The following is a 19,438-nucleotide window of genomic DNA, read 5'->3' on the forward strand; positions in this document are numbered from 1 at the left end:
TGAGATAAAATGCTTAAAATCTCTTTAATGAACCTATAATGCATTAAATATTTATTTTTAATGTGCATGCCAATGAAAAATTATTGGGAAATCTGTTATTAAAACCTCTCTCTTCAGTATGTGGTTTTGTCTGCAGTATAGCATATGAATTTGACCCAGCTAAAAATAGCCCTGGACTCGGGCCACTCCTTTTGGCAAAAGGATTCTTCTTGTCTTGGGACAGGAAGAAATGGCAACCACCATGCGTTCATGTGCCACTTCAAACAGTCCAAATTTTCTTCTGAGCAGAGCCAGGATTTAATTTGTATCTGTCTCCAGGCCAGAGATCGTGTGGGTATTGGTCCTCTTGCCCTTACAGTGATAATCCATTTGCCATTAACTGGACTTTGGTTCAAAAATACTGTATGTTTAATCCTGTGGACTAGATCTCCACTACCCAGTGCTGTCACAGAAAGATAATGGGCTACAAGAGAGATTAATAAGATTTTTGAGTCGCAAAAGCATTAAGCCAGTTTAAAGCTATTGGTTAAGCTGCTCAGAACTGGTAATGCATTAATCTTGAGCTGTGGTGTGTGAGCGCAGCCGCTGCTGGTGTGCATTAAGACATCTACATGGTCACCTTGTACTTAGCTCTTTTTCAGACTGAGTTAGCAGTAACACTCTCCTAAGTCCTAAGGTGAATTTCCAGGAGATGGGTAACAAAGCATATGCAGTGACTCTCAGTAGCAGGTGTCTGGTTTTACCTGCTTTAGGCATACCAGGGCTACAGATCTGGAATGGATGGGTATTTCTTCTGCTGGAGAACCATCTGTCTCAGTTTGGACTCTTGAGCCTGCTTTGATCCTCCTTCTATTGGTGGATATGACTGACTTCCACCCCTGTAAGGACTGCAAAAGCCTCACTTCGTGGTGGTTGTGAATTTTAGCTTGAATATTCCCATGCTGCTTCTGCACTTCATTTCATGTTAGTGCAGTTAGAACCCTGGGTGAAAATACCTCTCCAATATGTTTAATTGGAGTTAAGGTCTTCTAGTCCAGAACTGGCATGTCATTTAGAAATTTGTTTGATGGTTACTTCCTTCTAAGGTTTGCAAAATGACAATGTTGCTTGTTTCTTTTTGTTTGTTTTTTTTCTCATTCTTTTTGAACCCTCGTTTTATATGTGTGTGTTTTTTTTTTTCCTCTGCCTAGACCTGGTTAACCATTTCTGTGAACAGGTCCTCAATTTTTTACTTTGTCCCTACTTTCCTGTCGTAGCCCCATCTTCCCCTGGTGTCGACTCCGTACCCTTACAGCGCACAGGCAGTCAACACGGCACACAGAACGCAACCGCGACCTTCCAGAGGGCCAGCTATGCGGCCGGCCCAGCCTCCAATTACGCAGACCCCTACCGACAGCTGCAGTATTGTCCTTCTGTTGAATCACCATACAGCAAATCTGGGCCAGCCATCCCACCCGAAGGGACCTTGGCTAGGTCACCTTCCATTGATAGCATTCAGAAAGACCCCAGGTGGGTGAAACCTTCTTCATTGTCTTTTATTTCCTGCTCGCGCTGAGGTTTGTAATTGCGGTTTGCTTTGCGTGTTTCTGCTGTTGGATATAAAAAAAACCACCTGTGGTGGTACACGAAAGACTTTGTTTGCATGACAGCATTGTCCTAATGCTTCACCTTGAAAAGCTCTCATGAGCTGTTTTGTGCAATGAAATGATAGGTGTGGTCTTGAGTGTGTGTGTGTTTAGCCTGCTTTCAGTAGTGCCACCTCTCAAAAGCTTAAGAAAAGTCATTTTCTCTGGAAATGGGAGGAATGGAGTGACTGTTGACTCTGTAGCCATTGTGGATTGAATTTTCAAGTTGCTTCTTGGGCAGAAGTTGTTGCAGTTAATGTCTACATGTAATGTTTATAAATGCTGCAGAAAATGATATTTTGGTGTTGTGCAATGAGAGTGAGCAATGGGAAAGCAACGTGTAACCGGGGTTGTGTTTCATCCCACGTGTTTTACAGGCTTGCAGGGCCACCGTGTGTAAAAGAATGTATGATTACAGCTTTGCAGAAATGGTTATTGCTGTGCATGCTTTTCAAATATTTAGCACAATTTTTAATGTTGCTGGTGACCATCCTAATCTACTTAGGGAAGGTGCAAGGAGGAAACTTTATAGCCCAAGCAGGCACATAGATTAGAGAGAGAATTTTCTGGGAGATGATTTGACTTCCATGATAACAGGGACAGAAATGCTAGCTGGAATCCTCAATGCACTTTGTGGTTTTGTTCATTTTTCTGAGGGAAAAGAAAGCAATTCCCTTCGGCAACTTGAGTTTAAACTTGTTGAAAGTGTTAGTTTATACCAATGTTTTTCTTTGGCAGATGGTGTGATTTATTTATTTATTTATTTGTTTGTTGTAATATGCAATTTAATGATAGGAGAGTCCAAAAATTTGCCTGCAACAAAAATGCTGGAGGTTTTTAAGTAACAATTTGAAGAAACTTCTTTGCCAAGATTTAGAATTTGTTTAGCATTATAGTTCTTTCTCTCTCCGCCCAGGAACAGAACAGCAGATAACATTTAACAGCACATCAGAAACATCACTGCTTGCAGGGTTTTACTTGTTGAGAACACTTCTGTCTTCAACCTTTTTTTCTCCCCCCCTTAGCTTTGACTGGAGAAAATTGAAAAAAAAAAATTGTATTTAATTGCTCCCTTTCTTCCCCTTGTGCCAAAGCAAATGTTAGTGAGAGGGAAAAGTATTTTTCTGCAATGGTGATATTATATTTCTATTCCAGAATATAGGAGCCCATGTATAAAAAAGAGCTTTGCTTTGTAATTGTGTTATGTTGAAAGTTAAAGAAACCTACATTAGGAGTGTGCTAGACCAGATGAGAAATGACTGTAATCTATTTGAAATGTTCTTAGGAGAAGCACGATGGTGTGCTATTCCCTATAAACAGGAAAGACATTCTTGCTGTATCTCTGCAGGTCTGAGACATAATATCTATTTTAAAAAAGGTTATTTCTGTTCAATTCCTTTGTTCTCACTTTGCAACTGTTAATGTACAGGATATGTGCTAGTATTTTTAATTTGCTTCTTTTTTGGTTCTTCCTTGTTGTGCTGTTTGTACATTCATGAGTATTGATTTCTGTAGGTAAAATAGGAGCAAGGAGGCATCTAGGTATAGAATGAATTTCATAAACCCTTTAGAGGGGATCATTAAATATTATGATTACTGTGAGATAGATTGGAAATTCATACAAAACTTTTGTAAATAGGTTTGCCTTGCTCTTGATTTATTTGATCCATAGGGTGTGTGTGATATATATTAGTATTTCTGCCCTTGCATGTTGCTTTGAATAGTTCTGATAAAGAAATGTCAGAAACACACTTGATTATGTTATGCTTTAATCCCCAGAAACCATACTCCACCAAGGCAGACTGAGTCGTGAAACTGTCTGTGGCCTACAGCAGTTGCTGATCATTCAGCTATTGGAAAGACATTGAACATTTGAAAGTAGTTTGGAGAAAAGTAACAAAAGCAATCAGAATGCTTCTAACATGTTGATTTATATGAATAGATTACAAAAATACCAATATATTACAAGTGTGGAAGTGATAAAATGAAAGACTTTCCAGATACTTCAAAAATTAGTTTGGAAGGATTGAAATTACTTTGGGTAGAATGTGGGAGATAGAATCAAGAAAAGGAAAATGACCCAAATGCAATACAGCTTTCAGTGGCTGTTTGAGTTGTGCCATATGTCCCAGAGGGTTACCAGTGATATCTTACACAGCAAGAAAAAAGTACACAGGTTGTCAGCAGCTGCACTTTGTCAACTGATAAGTCACAAGTGTCCTTACAGACATGTTGCTGCTTTTGTTGGCTGGTGGTCAGAGTGTTTTATGACTGTCACAAATTGTAGAAGGCAATAGTAGGTGTCATTTTCAGACACCAAACCTACCTGTCCAACCACAGGACCAAAAAAGTGCTCGGTGGCAGAGGAAAATCTGCAAGACAAAAGCACACTATTTGTAGGCTTTTGATTAGCCTATGTATCATTCAGCTCAAGATGAAAAAGTAGATATCCAGAAGAGATTGTACTTGCCCTTATAAGCAATTAGCATTCCTAAAATTGAATATAATTTTCTGGAATCTTCAATTCAGACAGACTTTCTGTCTGGAGGCCCAGAAAAATGGTTGGCAGATTCAGATGTAGTTGACATTTTTTCCCATTGTTTTCACCATGTAGTTTGTCTTACTGATACTCCTAATTTTAAATACGTGTTCTGAGCTGACATTTGGCAAATGAAATTTTAGCTCAACATCTGTTCTGCATCATCCAGCTGTCATAAAATGCAGTGCAATGTTCATTAACTTAAAGTTTAGGACAAAAATGGGGAAAAAAAAAGAGTATTAAGGTGTTTACAATTAAGTTTGTGGCAGGGGATAATTTTTAATTTATGCAGGTAGACTGTTAGCTCATAGGTGTTTATAGACAGGTAGTAAAACCTTTACACAGCTATACTGTTCAGGAGTGAGGCTTTGTTGTTTGAAAAGGAAGTAAGTCCCATATCCCTGTCAGAAATAATACTGAAGTTCTACATATGGGAAATGAAAAAGTTCTTATCATTGCAGACTGATTTTTCAGAGCATTCTTTTATGTTTCCTTCATATTAAAAAAGGAAAAGAAATAGTTCTAGGTCTGTGAAATCAACTGTTTCATGCCATAATTTCTTTATGAAGATGTGGTATAAGAAGGGAAATAACACAATATTTATTTTATAATTATTTGGTTTCTTCTGAACTGTGATTGAGAGAAGTCTTGAGTGTTTTAAGGTATCAGAAATCCATGTTAATGTGGTATTTTCCAGCCTACTTTCATGAGGGAAGATTAATCTGCCTCTTGGCACCAGCAAGTTATCTGTGGCTGGTGTATACTTATTATTATTGTTACTATTTTATTATTTTATTTTTCAGTTTTACTTTGTCTGTTTCTAAATTTTAGAAAAACTGGGGAATCCTAGAAGTGTTGGGGTCCAGTTGTCAGTATATGTGCCTTCCAGATTTAATTCCAAATTCCAAACTTGCCAAATGTGTATAAGTTATTTAATTTTTGAATTTTTAACCTAGTAAGAAACCATCTACATGTACCGCTGCAGCTAAGTTACACTTGCTACACAGCAGATGAAAATAGAACATTTTCATATCCTTCATTTAAATACATACCAATGAGGTTTTGTGGTTGCAGTGTTTTTGGTGGTTTATGAACTCAAACTGTGTGGTTTGGTGTGTCCAGTCACGAGGTGTTCTTCATTGTTGTGTGACTTCCCACCTCTTTTTATTCATACATGCATACACAGGTCATCTCCTGCAAAGAAGCTGGCAAAAAGCTGAGGTAACAACAAGAATTATGTGGAATACACTCCACTGTGGCTACCAAAGTGATTTTCAGCTCATTGTCCCTTTTCATATTGCCTTGAATTATACTGATCTACACTTAAAACTTTCCGATATGGCTTCACTTTCCACGTGTTTCAGAACCTTTAGAACTATTTATTCAGAAAAAGTGGGATAATTTGGTGAATGAAACTGTAAAGCTCCATTATTCATTACAGAACAGACTGTAATAATGATTGGGCTCTTGTTTAAAAAGAAAAAAATAACGTTATCATTAGAGAATCATTTTGCAACTTCACAAGAAAAAAATAAACCCGAGTTACCTTGTAGCAGTTCTCACCTTTAGAACTGTCTGGGTGTAAGTCAGCACAGAGACAAAAGTTTTCCAGGAGATGCATGATTTAGCTGTAATACCCTGAAACGTTTCTTACCGGTTTTGCATTTTCATAGTCAACTTCTTGTCACATTACCTCTGCTGACCTTAATTTCCTCCTAAGCAGAAAACAACAGTGCTGTTATCTTCTAAACTTCTAAACTAGCTTTCTTTTCACTTATGGAAAGATATAAATTAGATCAGAACATTTTGTGTGAGCTATAAGTTTCAAAACTCTTCTTTTTTCTCTTCTTTTTTTTCTTCTAGAAATATATTTCCACTGCAAAATACAAGCTAGAAAACATTCTTTTTCTGTAGGAAAAATGACAGAAGTAAAATAAACTCTAGTTTAATTTCTGTGCTCCCATAAAACTGCTTATGAGATTAGCACACAGAATTTGGAGCATGGCCTGTTAAATGTTTCTACAGGAACCTTCTCCAAATAGTTAATCTCACTTTGTTACAAGGATTGTCTCGGTATTAATAGTGTTAGTCTTCTGTAAGTCTGAATAACAGCCAGACACTCTGACAGTCTAAAGAATTAAGAACATACCAGTGTAATCCTGCACGGGTGGGATGTTGGCAGTCTTGGTGGGAACGTTTCTCATAGGTTTTTTGGGAAGGGTTGTCACTTTCAGAAAGAAACTTCTGGTGAGATGGAAGATACTGCTGCTTTGAGGCCTGAGACATTGACTGGGATTTTCAGAAGCCCAAGGTGGCATCAGTGGGTTTCTGGCCTAACTCTCTAATGCAAAGTGTAGAAGATTGAAGTTCACATTCCAAGTCTGGATGAGACAGAACAGGACTTGCAGATACTCTTCCTGCGTTTATGTAACAAGGCTCCTTTTCTCTTAATTGGTCCCTCTTACCCTTACCTGAAATCAAGGGTAGACATGGCATGATAGGTAGCGCTCCTTTTCTCTTAATTGGTCCCTCTTACCCTTACCTGAAATCAAGGGTAAAGGGGAAGATTTCTCCAGAGGTGGTGGTAGTAGGACAGCCATGGGAAAAAACACTTTTAGTGAATCAGATAATGTAAATTTTAGCAGTGTAGGCTTATCTCCAGAAACAAATGTTTCAACTTTATCGGTCCTGTAAACACCCTAAGTTTCTGGGGATTTTTTTGCACCAGACTTAGTCAGGCCACGCCCCTTGTATTGGTAGAACCAACCAGACAGTGTTTGAGAGTGCTCATTTCGTAGGTCTGTGTTTAAGTATTTCCTTCATACAGGAAGGACAGACCACGTTTACTTTTCCTGCACAGAAATCATAGTCTCTCAGGATTTAATCTATACTCCTCCTCAGTATGAAAAACTGACCCCAGAAGAATAAATTTGAAGAGTCTAAACAGCACAAAGATACACCCAATTCAAGTATAGTAAGTCTGGAGCACATTGCAATTTTTTATACAGATGTCTTCTACATGGAAGGTGGGAATTTTTACTTAGTGCCCAAGTTAGTTTTTAAAAAGCATAGCAGCTATGATATAATAAACAGCAATCTGTTTTCCTTTCCTGATGAAGATAATTAAGGATGAATCTTGTTTCCTTAAAATAGATGGGGATGGAATCCATAGACTCTCCTACAGTCTGTTAATTTGAGATTTTGGGACCTAGCTGGAAACCTTGTCTGGAAAAGATTTTCCCAGCAAGTATTTAGTTCCAGCTTGAGCATGGCAAAATAAACAAGCATCTAACTTGTCCTTGCAAGTGTCAACTTATGGTGAGATAAAGAATTGATATCCAGAACATGTAAAACTTATTTTTGTGTGTATTTGAGCACATTGTGGTATGTGCCAACAGTTCCTGTCTTTCCACTGTTTACATTGAGGCGGTTTATAAATGGCTGGGGAGGCGTTGGGCACAGGTGGAGCCATCTCACAGCAAATGCAAATGTACAGCACAGCAAATTCAATTCTGTATGTACAGAATTATCCACCTGTATTTGCTATTTTTTCTCACTGGAATTTGCCCTATATTATTTAGCAACCTTCTTTCTCTAGGATAAATGCATGGTAGTAAAAAAAAAAAAACAAACCAACCAAACTGAACTAAAGAAACAGAAAATTTTTAAAAAAATCTATCTAGATCTCTAATGTACAGGAATTAAGTGACTCTGCTTTTAGCTCATTAAGTAGTTACTACCTAAAAAAATCTGTCTAGATCTCTAATCTACAGGAATTAAGTGACTCTGCTTTTAGCTCATTAAGTAGTTACTACCTCTTTCTCTCCTTTTTGACTGGTACCATTTTACTGACAGTGCGGGAGGCCACTAAGTAATGTTGCCATCCTGTCGTTCAAGAAATCCGATCCTATCATTAGAAAATCTGCACTGTTGTGCTCACGGAACATCACACTTTCAGGATATTGCAGTAAGATGGATGGTGCTGGTCCATGAATTTTGAATAATGAGTATGTCCAAGAGAGCTTACAGTTCCTAACCTGTGAGCAGAATAGAAGAGGTTATGTGTACCCATTTTATTTGTCAGGTTATTCAGCAGCAGGGTATAATTTTGAGAAAGATGATACCTTGTCTCTTGTTTTGATCTGCAAGTTTAGCTCTTCCAGTCCTCTCCCTCTACCAGAAAGTAATTCCTTTCCGTTTTGCTGAAGGGAGGGAAGGACAAGGCTCCTTAGGTACTTGTGACTGAGGCAGGGTATTCAGGCTGGCAGGAGAGCCAGGTATTGTGGTAAATGCACTTCTAATAGCTCAGGGGAGATAAGACTGATGTTTCCTTTTTGAAGTTTTGTTATTTCTAACTTCCCTTCCTCCCCAGGGCTGGTCTGCCACTTGAAGAACAGCAACAAAGCACTTCCCTTCCCTCTCTTTCTTTCTTCATCTGTTGTGTATTTTAATGGCCTTATTCATCCAAGAAGAAACGAGTGGACATTGTGCTTCATACTGTCCATAGCTCATTTCTGGTTTTTGCATGGGATTACTAAGTTTCTAATGGCAAATGTATGTTTCAGTACAGTTTTTGCCTTTCTTTGCCACACATTTTGCTCAGCATCTTATGGCTCATTTGCAAACTTTGACAGATCAAAATCGGTGTGGTGCCTTTCTGTGATGGCAGACTGTAAGAGCCAGGAAATGTTGTAAGTATATTTTCCAACCAGACATTAAAAAACAAGGAGAAGAATCATGCTTTCAGGCTTTACTGGGCTCTTGTAAGCTGTTATGAACTTCTGGCAAGATAAACCACATAAGAAGCTTCTCAGTAATAGCCCTTGGACATCTCATCAGCCAAATGGATAATAATGATCTTAGTTTTTACAGGGACATTGAGAATAAGTTAAATTTTTAAGGTACATTGAAGTTCAAAGGATAATCTTGCTTTTACTTTCATGGGAAATACAATGGGAGCAAGAAGAGAGAAATAGATGGAGAAACTCAATGGGGGAAAATTTAAAGAAGTGATATAAGATCAGGACGCATAGTCTCAATTTTTTTTCGTTAAAAAAAGCAACCGAAAGTCGTCCTTGATCGTGTGATAAATTGCCATGCAGATTTCAGAACCTGGACCTCAGTGTCATATACTATAGCTATTTTATAAGCAGGAAACAAGAGCTAACATTGAGAGTACAGAACATTCTGCAAGTTAATAATATCAAATGTTTGCTAAAAAAATATCTCTAGTGTAGTGCAGAGCTAAAATGTTTGAAGGGAAGGAATGGTCAACAACTTTTATTAGTTTCTAGCATAACTTTTTAGCTGTTATAAATTAAAAACTTGAAATTAAGAACTTCAGCTCTATGTAGATTTAGAATGTTAGATGGTAATAGACTTATCTCTGCTAGCTCACTCAAGATCACAAAAACTCAGAATATTCTGAGTCAGAAGGGCCCATAAGGATCATCAAATGATCATAAAATGGTCCCTTCAGAGGACACACCAGGAGTCACACCCTGTGCCTGAAAGCATTGTCCAAATGCTTCTTGAACTCTGTCAGGCTTGGTGCTGTGACCTGTGGAGGTCCCTGTGGAGCCTGTTCCAGTGCCCAGCCTCTGGATGAAGAACCTTTTCCTGATCTCAAAACTAAAGCTTCTCTGACACAACTCAGGCCATTCCCTAGGGTCCTGTCCCTGGTCAACACAGAGTAGAGATCAGCGTCTGCCCCTCTTCTTCCTGTCATGAAGTTGTAACTGCAGTGAGGTCTCAGCTCAGTCTTTTCTTCTCCACGCTGAAGAGACCAAGTGACCTCAGCCACTCCTCAAACAGCTTCCCCTCAAGGCCCTTCACCATCTTCCTAGCCCTCTTTTGAGATCAGAGCCTGATGTGAAGTCCAGACTCCAGCTTGTATTTCTCTGGTGCACCACTGTTTCTCTGATGATCTCCACCAGCTTCACTTAGATTGTTCTTTCTCAGCCCACTCCACTGCCCCACTCCAGGAAGTCAATGAACAAGTGGGGTTCACAGATTCACCTCAGTTCTTAGCATTGAGCACGCAGTTTCCTAGGAAGCAAAAGATACCACTGATCCCATAGAAAACTGCAGCCATTGTTGCCAGGGAAACTCCTAGTCTCTAGACTTACTGTGAAATATTTGGGGTTGTTTGGTTTTGGTTGGTTAGTTTCTTTAAGCCACTGCAGCATCAGTGGGACCACTTGCTGCTTAGCTTGCCATTTACCATTAATAATTTGAGGGTCATGTTTGTCTTCACTGTTCAATGAAGTGGATATCTGAATAGCTTCTGGATAGCTGAAGACCTGGAAAGAAATGGATGGGTTTTCTTAGTCCAAAGGAGGGCTGAGTGAGATATCTAGGTTTTCTGAACATACCAAAGGTAAAAATGAGGAGAAGGAAGAGCTATGTAAACTCTGTGCTATAAAGAAATGGATGGGTTTTCTTAGCCCAAAGGAGGGCTGAGTGAGATATGAACATACCAAAGGTGAAAATGAGGAGAAGGAAGAGCTATGTAAACTCTGTGCTAAGACAAATAATTTATGTCAGGAAATGACCAAAAGCTACACAGGTTTAAGGAAAGTACATTAATACAGTTTTTTACTCTTTAGAAATTGTTTGAAGTTAGCTTAATAATATTTTCATTCCATGTGAGGACCTGATGTATTTATTTCATGGATTTCTTTTTGAAGAGTAGGGCTGATTTTTTGTTTTATTCTGTTTGATGCTAAGTTTTTCTTTCTGAAAATAATTTCTTTCTGAACCTACCTGAATTTGAGCATCTTGAGTGTAAAAACTTAGTTTGGGCCTAAAAGCTGCAGTTCAAGAAAAGTGGTCGTGTGTGTGTTGGTGAGAGGAATGAGTACGGACAGCGCAGGCGTGACAGGTTTCTTAGCAAAAGCAACTTCATTGCTTTCCCATTAGCCAGGGCTGCATAACATTTCATTGTGAGTCTCTCTCAGAATCTGTGCTGGTCCGTCAGCCTCACTTACTCCAGCTCTTGTTGCTAGCATAAAGAGTAGTCCCTTTTCTTGACCAGGAGATGGCTGCTAGGAGTCTAGGCAAAGGCTGAGCCTGGAGCAACCTAGCAGCAGTGTTTGTTTTTCAGGGGTATTGGTACTTTCCTGCTAGCTGGTGATGTTGCTGCTGTGCCCGTTCCAGTTCAGCACCTGGAGCTGTGGATCTGAAGCTGAGTTCCCTGCTTGCAGAGACCCAGGGTGGTCAGGCCCACTCTCAACAGGGGCTTTGCTGCCAGTGAAGTTTACTGCAACTTAAGGCACAAAATATTTGAACTGTTTTAATCAGTTGTAATTCATGTCCAATGATTCACAGAGAGAAACAGCCTCTGTTTTTTGGTGAAATGATCCTGTAATTACATAGATAGTATGAATTACATTACACCATAGCTAGATTTATGGCCTTAAAAGGAATTTGTTTTCATCCTGCAAGAAATTGGCCTTTAAGGGCTTACCCTTTTTACACCTTACTAGGTTCTGTATAGTTCTGATTCTGTCCAATACCTTTTTATGGAGAAAGCTTGACATTTTTCTGCATGAGAATAGCTGTCAAATGTCTTGTAAAGCTCTGGCTGCACACAAATGGGCACACAGGGGGATCTTTTAGACGTTTTGCTATTAGCTTTTTCAGGAAAAAATGGGAGTAAGGCATTTGATTTCTCCTGTGCCTTTACCTGAGTTTGCCATGATTGGCCAAATGGCAGAACCTCTGTTTCAGCAAGGCATTTCCTCTCTCGTGCATTTAGAAATTCTTTTAAATACATGAAATCATCTTTGTAGGATGAAATCTTCTTTGCATAGTCTTCTCCAGTGGATGTTTTTTCATTTGTCAGCGGCCACATTTTTTTAAATGAAATTTTATCCTAAACTGTCAAGGTTTTATCTGCAGCTGTGAAGGGATAACAGATCCTGTCAGCCACTGCTTTTTCTGTGGCATGGCTCCAGCAACCATCTGTTACCTTTCTGCTTCTGCATGATTTACACACCAGAATCTCCCCTCCTAAAAAAAACCGAAAACAAAACTAGAAAAGCAAAACCGTAGAGAAGTGTTGTACAAAAGCTTCATTTGAAGTATGTAAGATTATATAAATTATTTCAGTAAATGTGGGGGACCAGTTCTTGAGTCTGATAAGAGAGACTTTAGGGCAATTTAGTTATGCTTCACAGGAGGAACGGGCTGCTTTTTCACAGGGGGAAATGGCCCGAGTGAAATTTTCTCATTCAAAAGTGTGTGTGCATGACTTTCACAGAGAAATTCAGGAGAAATGCACACTGAACACCTCTCCACCTTTTTATTTCCAGTTATGAGTTCAAGCTGATCAATTTTCAAGTCAGCTAAAGTGGAAATACTTTTATTGAGAAGCCTGTTTATCACCTCCTATATGCCTGTAATCATTTCAGTTGTACACATGGGTGCAGTGAAACTGAGCCTAATAGTTCCTAATCCACAGTAGGTTTATTACTAAGCCAGATTTGCCTCATAATAATAATGCAGACAGCTTCTCCGAATACCTTAATAACTGCAGTGTGAATGCAGAATCCTTATTCCTGTTTCATTTCATATTCATTAACATAAAACTGTCTGATACCAAACTTACATCTTCTTTGCTTTTGTTGTTCTAAAATAAAATCAGATTTTGGTTTAGATTTTATTATTTATTAATATTAAACATGACTAAGTTTCATTCTGTTTCAGTGTCTCTATTGTGGACTTTTTTTGTTAATTTTTTTTTGTAATTAGCACTTAATTAGCATTAAGAATGGGGTAGGAGTCATTATCATTAGCTTCTCAACTGTTTTCCAAGAACATGTGATGAGAAACTCTGTACACTTCATTGCTAAAAGGAAAAAGGAAAAGGTTTTTTGGAAGGGTGAAGGGAAGAACTGATGGAGCTGTTCTCCTTCAAAAGAGAGTTTGTCAGGAAAAAATGTATCAATCTCACTAAAATTTATTTCAGAGCACTATTTATTTTGCCTCTCTACAGTTAAGAATAGAATGAATGGCAGAGAAATGATAGAGCTGGTAGGTGACAGCTGAGACATGGAGAATAGTGAAAGTAGCCTGTTACACTTGTATTAAGAACTTCAGCACAGCCTGAAAGATAATTAAATGCACAAAGTAGTTTTCAGAAACATTTTAAAGAAAAACTATGAGTTCACGTCTCTAACATTTTAAACTTCTTTGGAAAATGCAATTCTCTGCATGTGGTGTTGATTTAGTTCCTTGCTGTTGCAGGCTTCTTGGAAAGGCTAAACTTACGGTGCTCCCAGTTGTGCTGAATATAAGCAATATAAGCTAAATCCTGCAGTCTTTCCAAAGAGGAAATTTCATCTACTTTGTAGCATGTCTCTGAATGGAGTATGTGCAACAATTCAAAGAAACTTCTATTCTACTGGAATATTGACAATGAGTTTTGATTATCAGTGGTTAAGAGGCATTTTTTTAGTTTTGGATTAAAAAAATAAGAGGATAAAACTGTCATGTGACATTTTCTTAGATTACAATGTAAACTAGTGAGGTTCAAGAATTTGGTGATGATAGTTTGAAGTCCAGCGTTTGTTCACAGTACAAGCAGAGTCTGGAGTTTTATCAGTATATTATTCTCCACTTCATGAATCTTGTATGTGGGGGAGAAAATTTTTAAAAGGCACTGTTGTCAAGTTCACAAAATATGTGCAATGAGAAATATGTGGAGAAAACGTTTTTATCCAGTTTCCTTTAAAATGGTCATGTAGTTTCCCTGTACCTCTCTTATATGCAACAGCTGAGTCTCTCAGCAAGTTCACGACAGCTAGAAGCAGTTCAGGGATGGGGTTTTTTCATGCTTTCAGACGAATAAAGCTGCTTGATTTAAACAAGAAAATAACATTTCTTGGATAATAACTGTCTAATAACTTATCACTCAAATTGTAAGATGTCAGTGTAACAAGAGAAGTATTTTTTACTGGCAACATCTCTCTACAGTAAGAATTTTGTTTCAGTTGGGTTGTCATGCATCCTGCTTGAAAATTTTTAAACTTCTGGAGAGATGTGTTTTAGATTTTCTTGTAAGACATAAAGATTGAACTCTTAGTGGTAAAAAAGTAAAGCCAATAAACTTTTAATAGAGCAAGTAAGATTTTCATATGCTGGCATTTGGTTTTGTTTAGAAAATTCAGAAAAAAATAATGCTCTTTTGAAATAAAAGCCAGGAAAAAAGAATAAAAGCTAAAATTAATAAATGTAGCTTTTATGTTTTCTGGGAATTTAAAGACTGATTGAGTGTTTAGAAAGTTCAGAGGGAAGAGAGATGGCTGCTTTTACATGAGTGTTGTAATATTTTAAAAAATATGATCTCTGCCTTTGTTTCTTTTACCATGGGGAAAGAACATTCTGGCAGAGAACATTTTCTTCCTCATTCTCCCCACACCCATGTAAAATTTAGGCTTTGTAATACTGAATTCTCTTAGGATCCCATTGAAAAGGAGACTGGTGTGAGGATTTATGTATGTCTCTCAATATGTGCCTGTGATAGTGATAGTGATGCAACTCTCTTGAGAAGATGCAAGTTGGAATGGAGGCTGTGAAAAGTGCCTGGAGAATTACTGGCCAGCATCCCCTTTTAATATGGAAACCAAAAGTAAAAATAAGGATTGATGCCACTGTTTCTTGGATTGATGCTAGCATTTAAATGGTCCAGTGGATTCATTTTGCTGTACATGTTCAGTTCCAAAAAGCTCATGTTCAATTTGAAATGAGATGTGAAAAGCTGGACTGATGAAGAATAAGAGAAAGAAAGGCAGGATTAAAAACAAGAGCAGTTAAATTGTTTAGTTATGCCAAGGATTAAGAATTGGTAGCTTCTTTCTGGACAGGTCTGCTGTGAAAGCCTGTAGGAAGGATGCCATGTGAAAATTCAAAAATCTTTTTGGAAAATGTGGGCAAATATATACTCAAGGTTCTTGTTAAAGGAGCTTTTCAAAGACTGCAGAGAAGGGCAGAACTCTGAAGGACCTTGGACATCTATGAAAACTATGTGGAAAATGTACCCAACTAAATTCAATAGTCTCATGATACCATCTTGTAAAAATCAAAATTGCTTTGAAAGCCTGATTGCTGGAATGAAAAGCTCACATCTTTGAAGTAGAGTAGCAATTTAACTGCATGACTATTAAATCTGGTTAACTAACCTGGAAAAAGAAATCTGTTTTCTTTACTACTCCACACATGGCATTTGCTAATGTTAGCTTATTATATATACATGTATTTTTGTGTATATATCTATGTATTTAGTATTAAGTAGGGCTTTTAGCTTGAGCCTGTGCTGGCCATGGAATGTCTTGAAAAGAGAAAGCACAGAGCACAGGCTTTTTAGCAATGACAGGACAGTGAAAGACCTGTGGAAACTTCAGTCTTTCTATATATAGAATAAATACAATTTATATATGTAGTATGTATGCACATATAGAAACCATAATCCATGTTTGCCTGGCTTAAATCTGTATGCTGACAGCGTGTGTGTGTAGGTGGAGAGAAGGAGCACAGGAGTAGGGTGTGATTTTTATTCAAAGACATGTGAGATTACTTTGGTTTATAAGAAACAGTAGGATCAGAACAGCGTGAGTGGAATCTCCTTGGCTGCTGCTGAAATTCCTTGTGTAAAGCAAACTGAAAGAGAGTACATTTAGCTTAGATATTAGGAAGAAATTATTCATTGTGAGGCTAGTGAGGCACTGGAGCAGGTTGCCAGCAGAAGCTGGGGATGCCCCAGCCCTGAAAGTGTTCCAGGCTGGATGGGATGGGGCTTTGAGATACATGGTCTAGTGAAAGATCAAAGCCCATGGTCATGGGGGGGGTGTAACTGGAAGATCTGTTCCAACCCAAACCATTCAGATGCTGGTAAGCACATGGCCTGATGTAGACCCGACCCTCTCCGGCACTCTTCACATAGAAGCCTCAGGTTGAAAGGACATGGTGCGTCCTGTGTCACCTTCAGAAAAGATACACGTTCGTTGTGTCCTCTGCTTAAGGTAGAATCATTGTCCATATCCTTTATGGTCTTCATGCTGGTCTGTCCAAAGTATCTTCTGTGTTGTCTGAAACTACAAGCTCAGGGGGTGCAAATTTTACGTATGCAAATTCAATTGCAGGAGCTAGTTTTATTTATGCCCTTGGGATTTCCTTGATTATAAAGTGGCAACTGCAGTATCATTTTATTTCATGTATTTGTGATGGTTTTCACTGACAGCTCAAGGAACAGTCATGGTCACTTTCAGTGTTTGAGTTATTACAGGCAAGTTACAGAGAATCTCTTTTATTTCCATGGTTTCTGATACAGAGTTAATATGGATGCTTTGTCAAAATAAATGAAAATAATCTGAGTATTCTAAAAAGAGCAGTATATTGCCTGGGTTTCAAATTAATGAGTTGCTGTAGCTTAAAACTTTACCTTGTATAGTAACACAAATCCAGTTCAGTGATTAACTAGACTGACACATGCTGCACCAAATAACATCCACAGGCATATTATATGAAGAACCAAAATATGTGACAAGGTAGTGCAATCCTGAAGTGACAAGGGTTCTTGACTTGGTTTGCATCAGCTGGTATGTTTAGGAAAGGCTGGTGTCTTACTAGGCTGTGATATTTTGAAGCAGCAGAGCCCAGCAGAGCCGACCTGTGAGACTGAAGTTCTCGATCTTTGTTTCATCACTAAGTTTATGATGGAAATAAACTTTCAAATTCAAAAAAGGTAGAGGAATAAGAAGGATTTGTTAAAGTCCTACTTAATTTGCTTGCTAGAAGATGTTGCTCTTCCTGGAAGATGCACGACTAGAGACTTGGATTTGCCTAAGCTTTGAAGAATGCTAATACTTTTTAAGGGTATTAGTTTTTACAGAGTAACAATAATCTTCATATTGAATAAATATATGTATTTATTGCATATTTCACATATATGTGACCAAATTCTTTGTTGAAAAAGATAAGTTTGCCATTTAAGACAACAAAGTTGTTTGTTTTAAAATGAGATTTAATTATTGGCTGATGTGGTACTGTTTATTTGTTTGTTTGTTTGCTTTTTATTAAAAATGTTATAATTACATTTATCCCTGAATAGTGTTTTAATTTTAATTTTTAGACTCAAAATTGCATTTGCTGAGGATCTGTAAGTTAATTTAAAAGGATTGTCTGTTACATTAAATAAGATGATGCTTCCTTCTTTGGGTAGGAAGCAGATTCTCTGTGTGCTTAATAGAGATTTGTGTTTTATAGCCTGTTACATGAGACTGCTTTCTGTGGAACCTCAAGAAATTAGGGAAAGTAACACAATTTCTGCTTTTTTTTCTTCATGGTGTTGTTTTTCGGGTTTTGTTTGTTTGTTTTTGGTGGTTTTGTTTGGGTTGTTTGTGTTGTTTGGGGTTTTTTTGGGTTTTTGGGTTTTGTTTTTTTTTTTTTTTATCACTGGGGAATCTCAGAAACATTGCAGGAATGCAAACCTAGTAAGAGTCAAGTGAAAAATCCCCCTCATATGTTGCCTCACTTCCAAACCAAAGACTCGAGTCTCTGAAGTCTTTAGAATAGGTGCTTTGTTCCTTTCCTGTTTTCTCATTTGTCACTTCAGCTAGACAGAGCTGAGTGATTTTTCAACAAGTAGCTAAAAATATGTAGGAGAGTGGCAGATATAAAACTAGTATGAATTAAAATGGTCAGAAGATTGACATGGATGTGTTTCTTCTAAATTTGTCAAAGGGTGAAGCAGAAAAACTTTTTAAGACCTACAGTAAAGTAGACTTGCTTGTGAACTCCAAGAGCAATATCCTACTTGCAAATTTGTCTTCTGCTTTATTTTATCCTAGGAGACATTTCTGGCTCTTAGGCTTCTGAACCTTCAAATTTGAAGTATGACATGTTAGACATAATTCAGGATTTCCTCTTTTAATATTTTTGGGAACTGTAGCATGCATGTGTCCTGTCAAATAACACTCCCTTGTAATGGCAGTTGGTCTCTTCCATCAGTGGTCCCTGATGCAAATGGGAGTTCTGTTTCATGCACACACTTTATTTCTCTATTTTTAAAAATACTTTTTAGAGCCTCTAGTGATGTGCTGTGTGCCGGGGTGTGCAGCCATCTCATCTCATGTGGGTTTTGACTCTAAAGTCGTCCCTGATGCAAATGGGAGTTCTGTTTCATGCATACACCTTTTGTTTTCTTCTCACAGAGCAGGATGCTGGCCAATTTTTTATTGGGATAACTACTAACTTCTCTGCTGAAAGAGGTAGAATTCAGAGCAGAATTTTATAATGGTTACAGAAAGTGTTGTGAGTAGCTGAGAGAGTGAAGCTGAGCTCTTATTTGTTTACATGCTAGAAAGGGTAGAAGAGACAGTGTGGTGATATTTCAGCTGTGAAGTGTAAGGCTTTAATGCCTCATCATTCAGAATAGCTCATAGGGCAAATTACAACTTAAATTTGGTGGTGGAAGAGACACATACTCGCTGAGGGACGTATTCCTTGCTGTACTGTACACATATCACTTTGACTTATTATTGTATAGTATTTGGATTGTCATTATTGGCAGTTCTCTAGCTGGTGGTGTCTGATGTTTTTAAGAACAGGTCTAATAAACACAACCATGTTGGTTGGAGTTGGTAGAAGAAGCTCTGAGGGATGATAGAAAGCTGCTGATGAGAAATTATGAATTAATTAGTTAATGGTAGGAGCCTTTTGTGTATATCCGACTTCCAGAAACAACACTGGAAACCAGGTGTGGATTTCATTTTTCAAAGTTACTGGACGTGTATTGTATAATTGAAGAACTTATCTCTTGGTTTTCAAGCTGGTTGGAGGCACTTAGAGGAGGGTGCCTTTTTTGTCTTCCTCCATGTCCCTGTCTTCTCCACAAGTTGTAGTTGGACTGCAGCAGTGCAATTTATGGCGTGCCATATGGAATGCCATATGAGGGGGGAAGCAAGGATCAAGAATCTTCTGTTATGGATAGCCAATGAATACTTCCAGAATTAAGGCTGACCTGAAAGCTGTGACTTGTTGCAGTTACTTGCAGGTTATATCAATGGCCTCAGTAATTCTTCAGCAAGGAACAAGAACAAGGGGTGAACTCTGCCTTTGCTCACAGAAAAGGCTCAGGGGTCTGATGGTTCTCATTCCGAGAGATTAGTAAAGTTGAAGATGATGTGAAGCTGTGAAGTACTAAAATGTGGCATCATTAAGTGTTTGCTGGTTAAAGTTGGTTTTATGTGAATTGTCTTTGTGTCTTCATTCT

The 19,438-nt window shown here is 38.1% G+C and overlaps 1 protein-coding gene across 6 annotated transcripts in view; it reads left to right on the top strand.

The window, feature by feature from the left end:
• CTNND2 (catenin delta 2) overlaps positions 1–19,438 on the top strand; it is a 646,153-nt gene that overhangs the window by 410,693 nt on the left and 216,022 nt on the right. For all 6 annotated transcript variants that reach the window (XM_039714844.1, XM_039714847.1, XM_039714842.1 and 3 more), the window contains one exon: positions 1,257–1,509. In XM_039714844.1, coding sequence (XP_039570778.1) covers positions 1,257–1,509 — 253 coding nt within the window. The remainder of the gene's footprint in view (positions 1–1,256; positions 1,510–19,438) is intronic.

This window comes from Passer montanus, unplaced genomic scaffold (assembly GCF_014805655.1).
Source record: "Passer montanus isolate IOZ18808 unplaced genomic scaffold, ASM1480565v1 scaffold31, whole genome shotgun sequence".
NCBI lineage: Eukaryota > Metazoa > Chordata > Aves > Passeriformes > Passeridae > Passer > Passer montanus.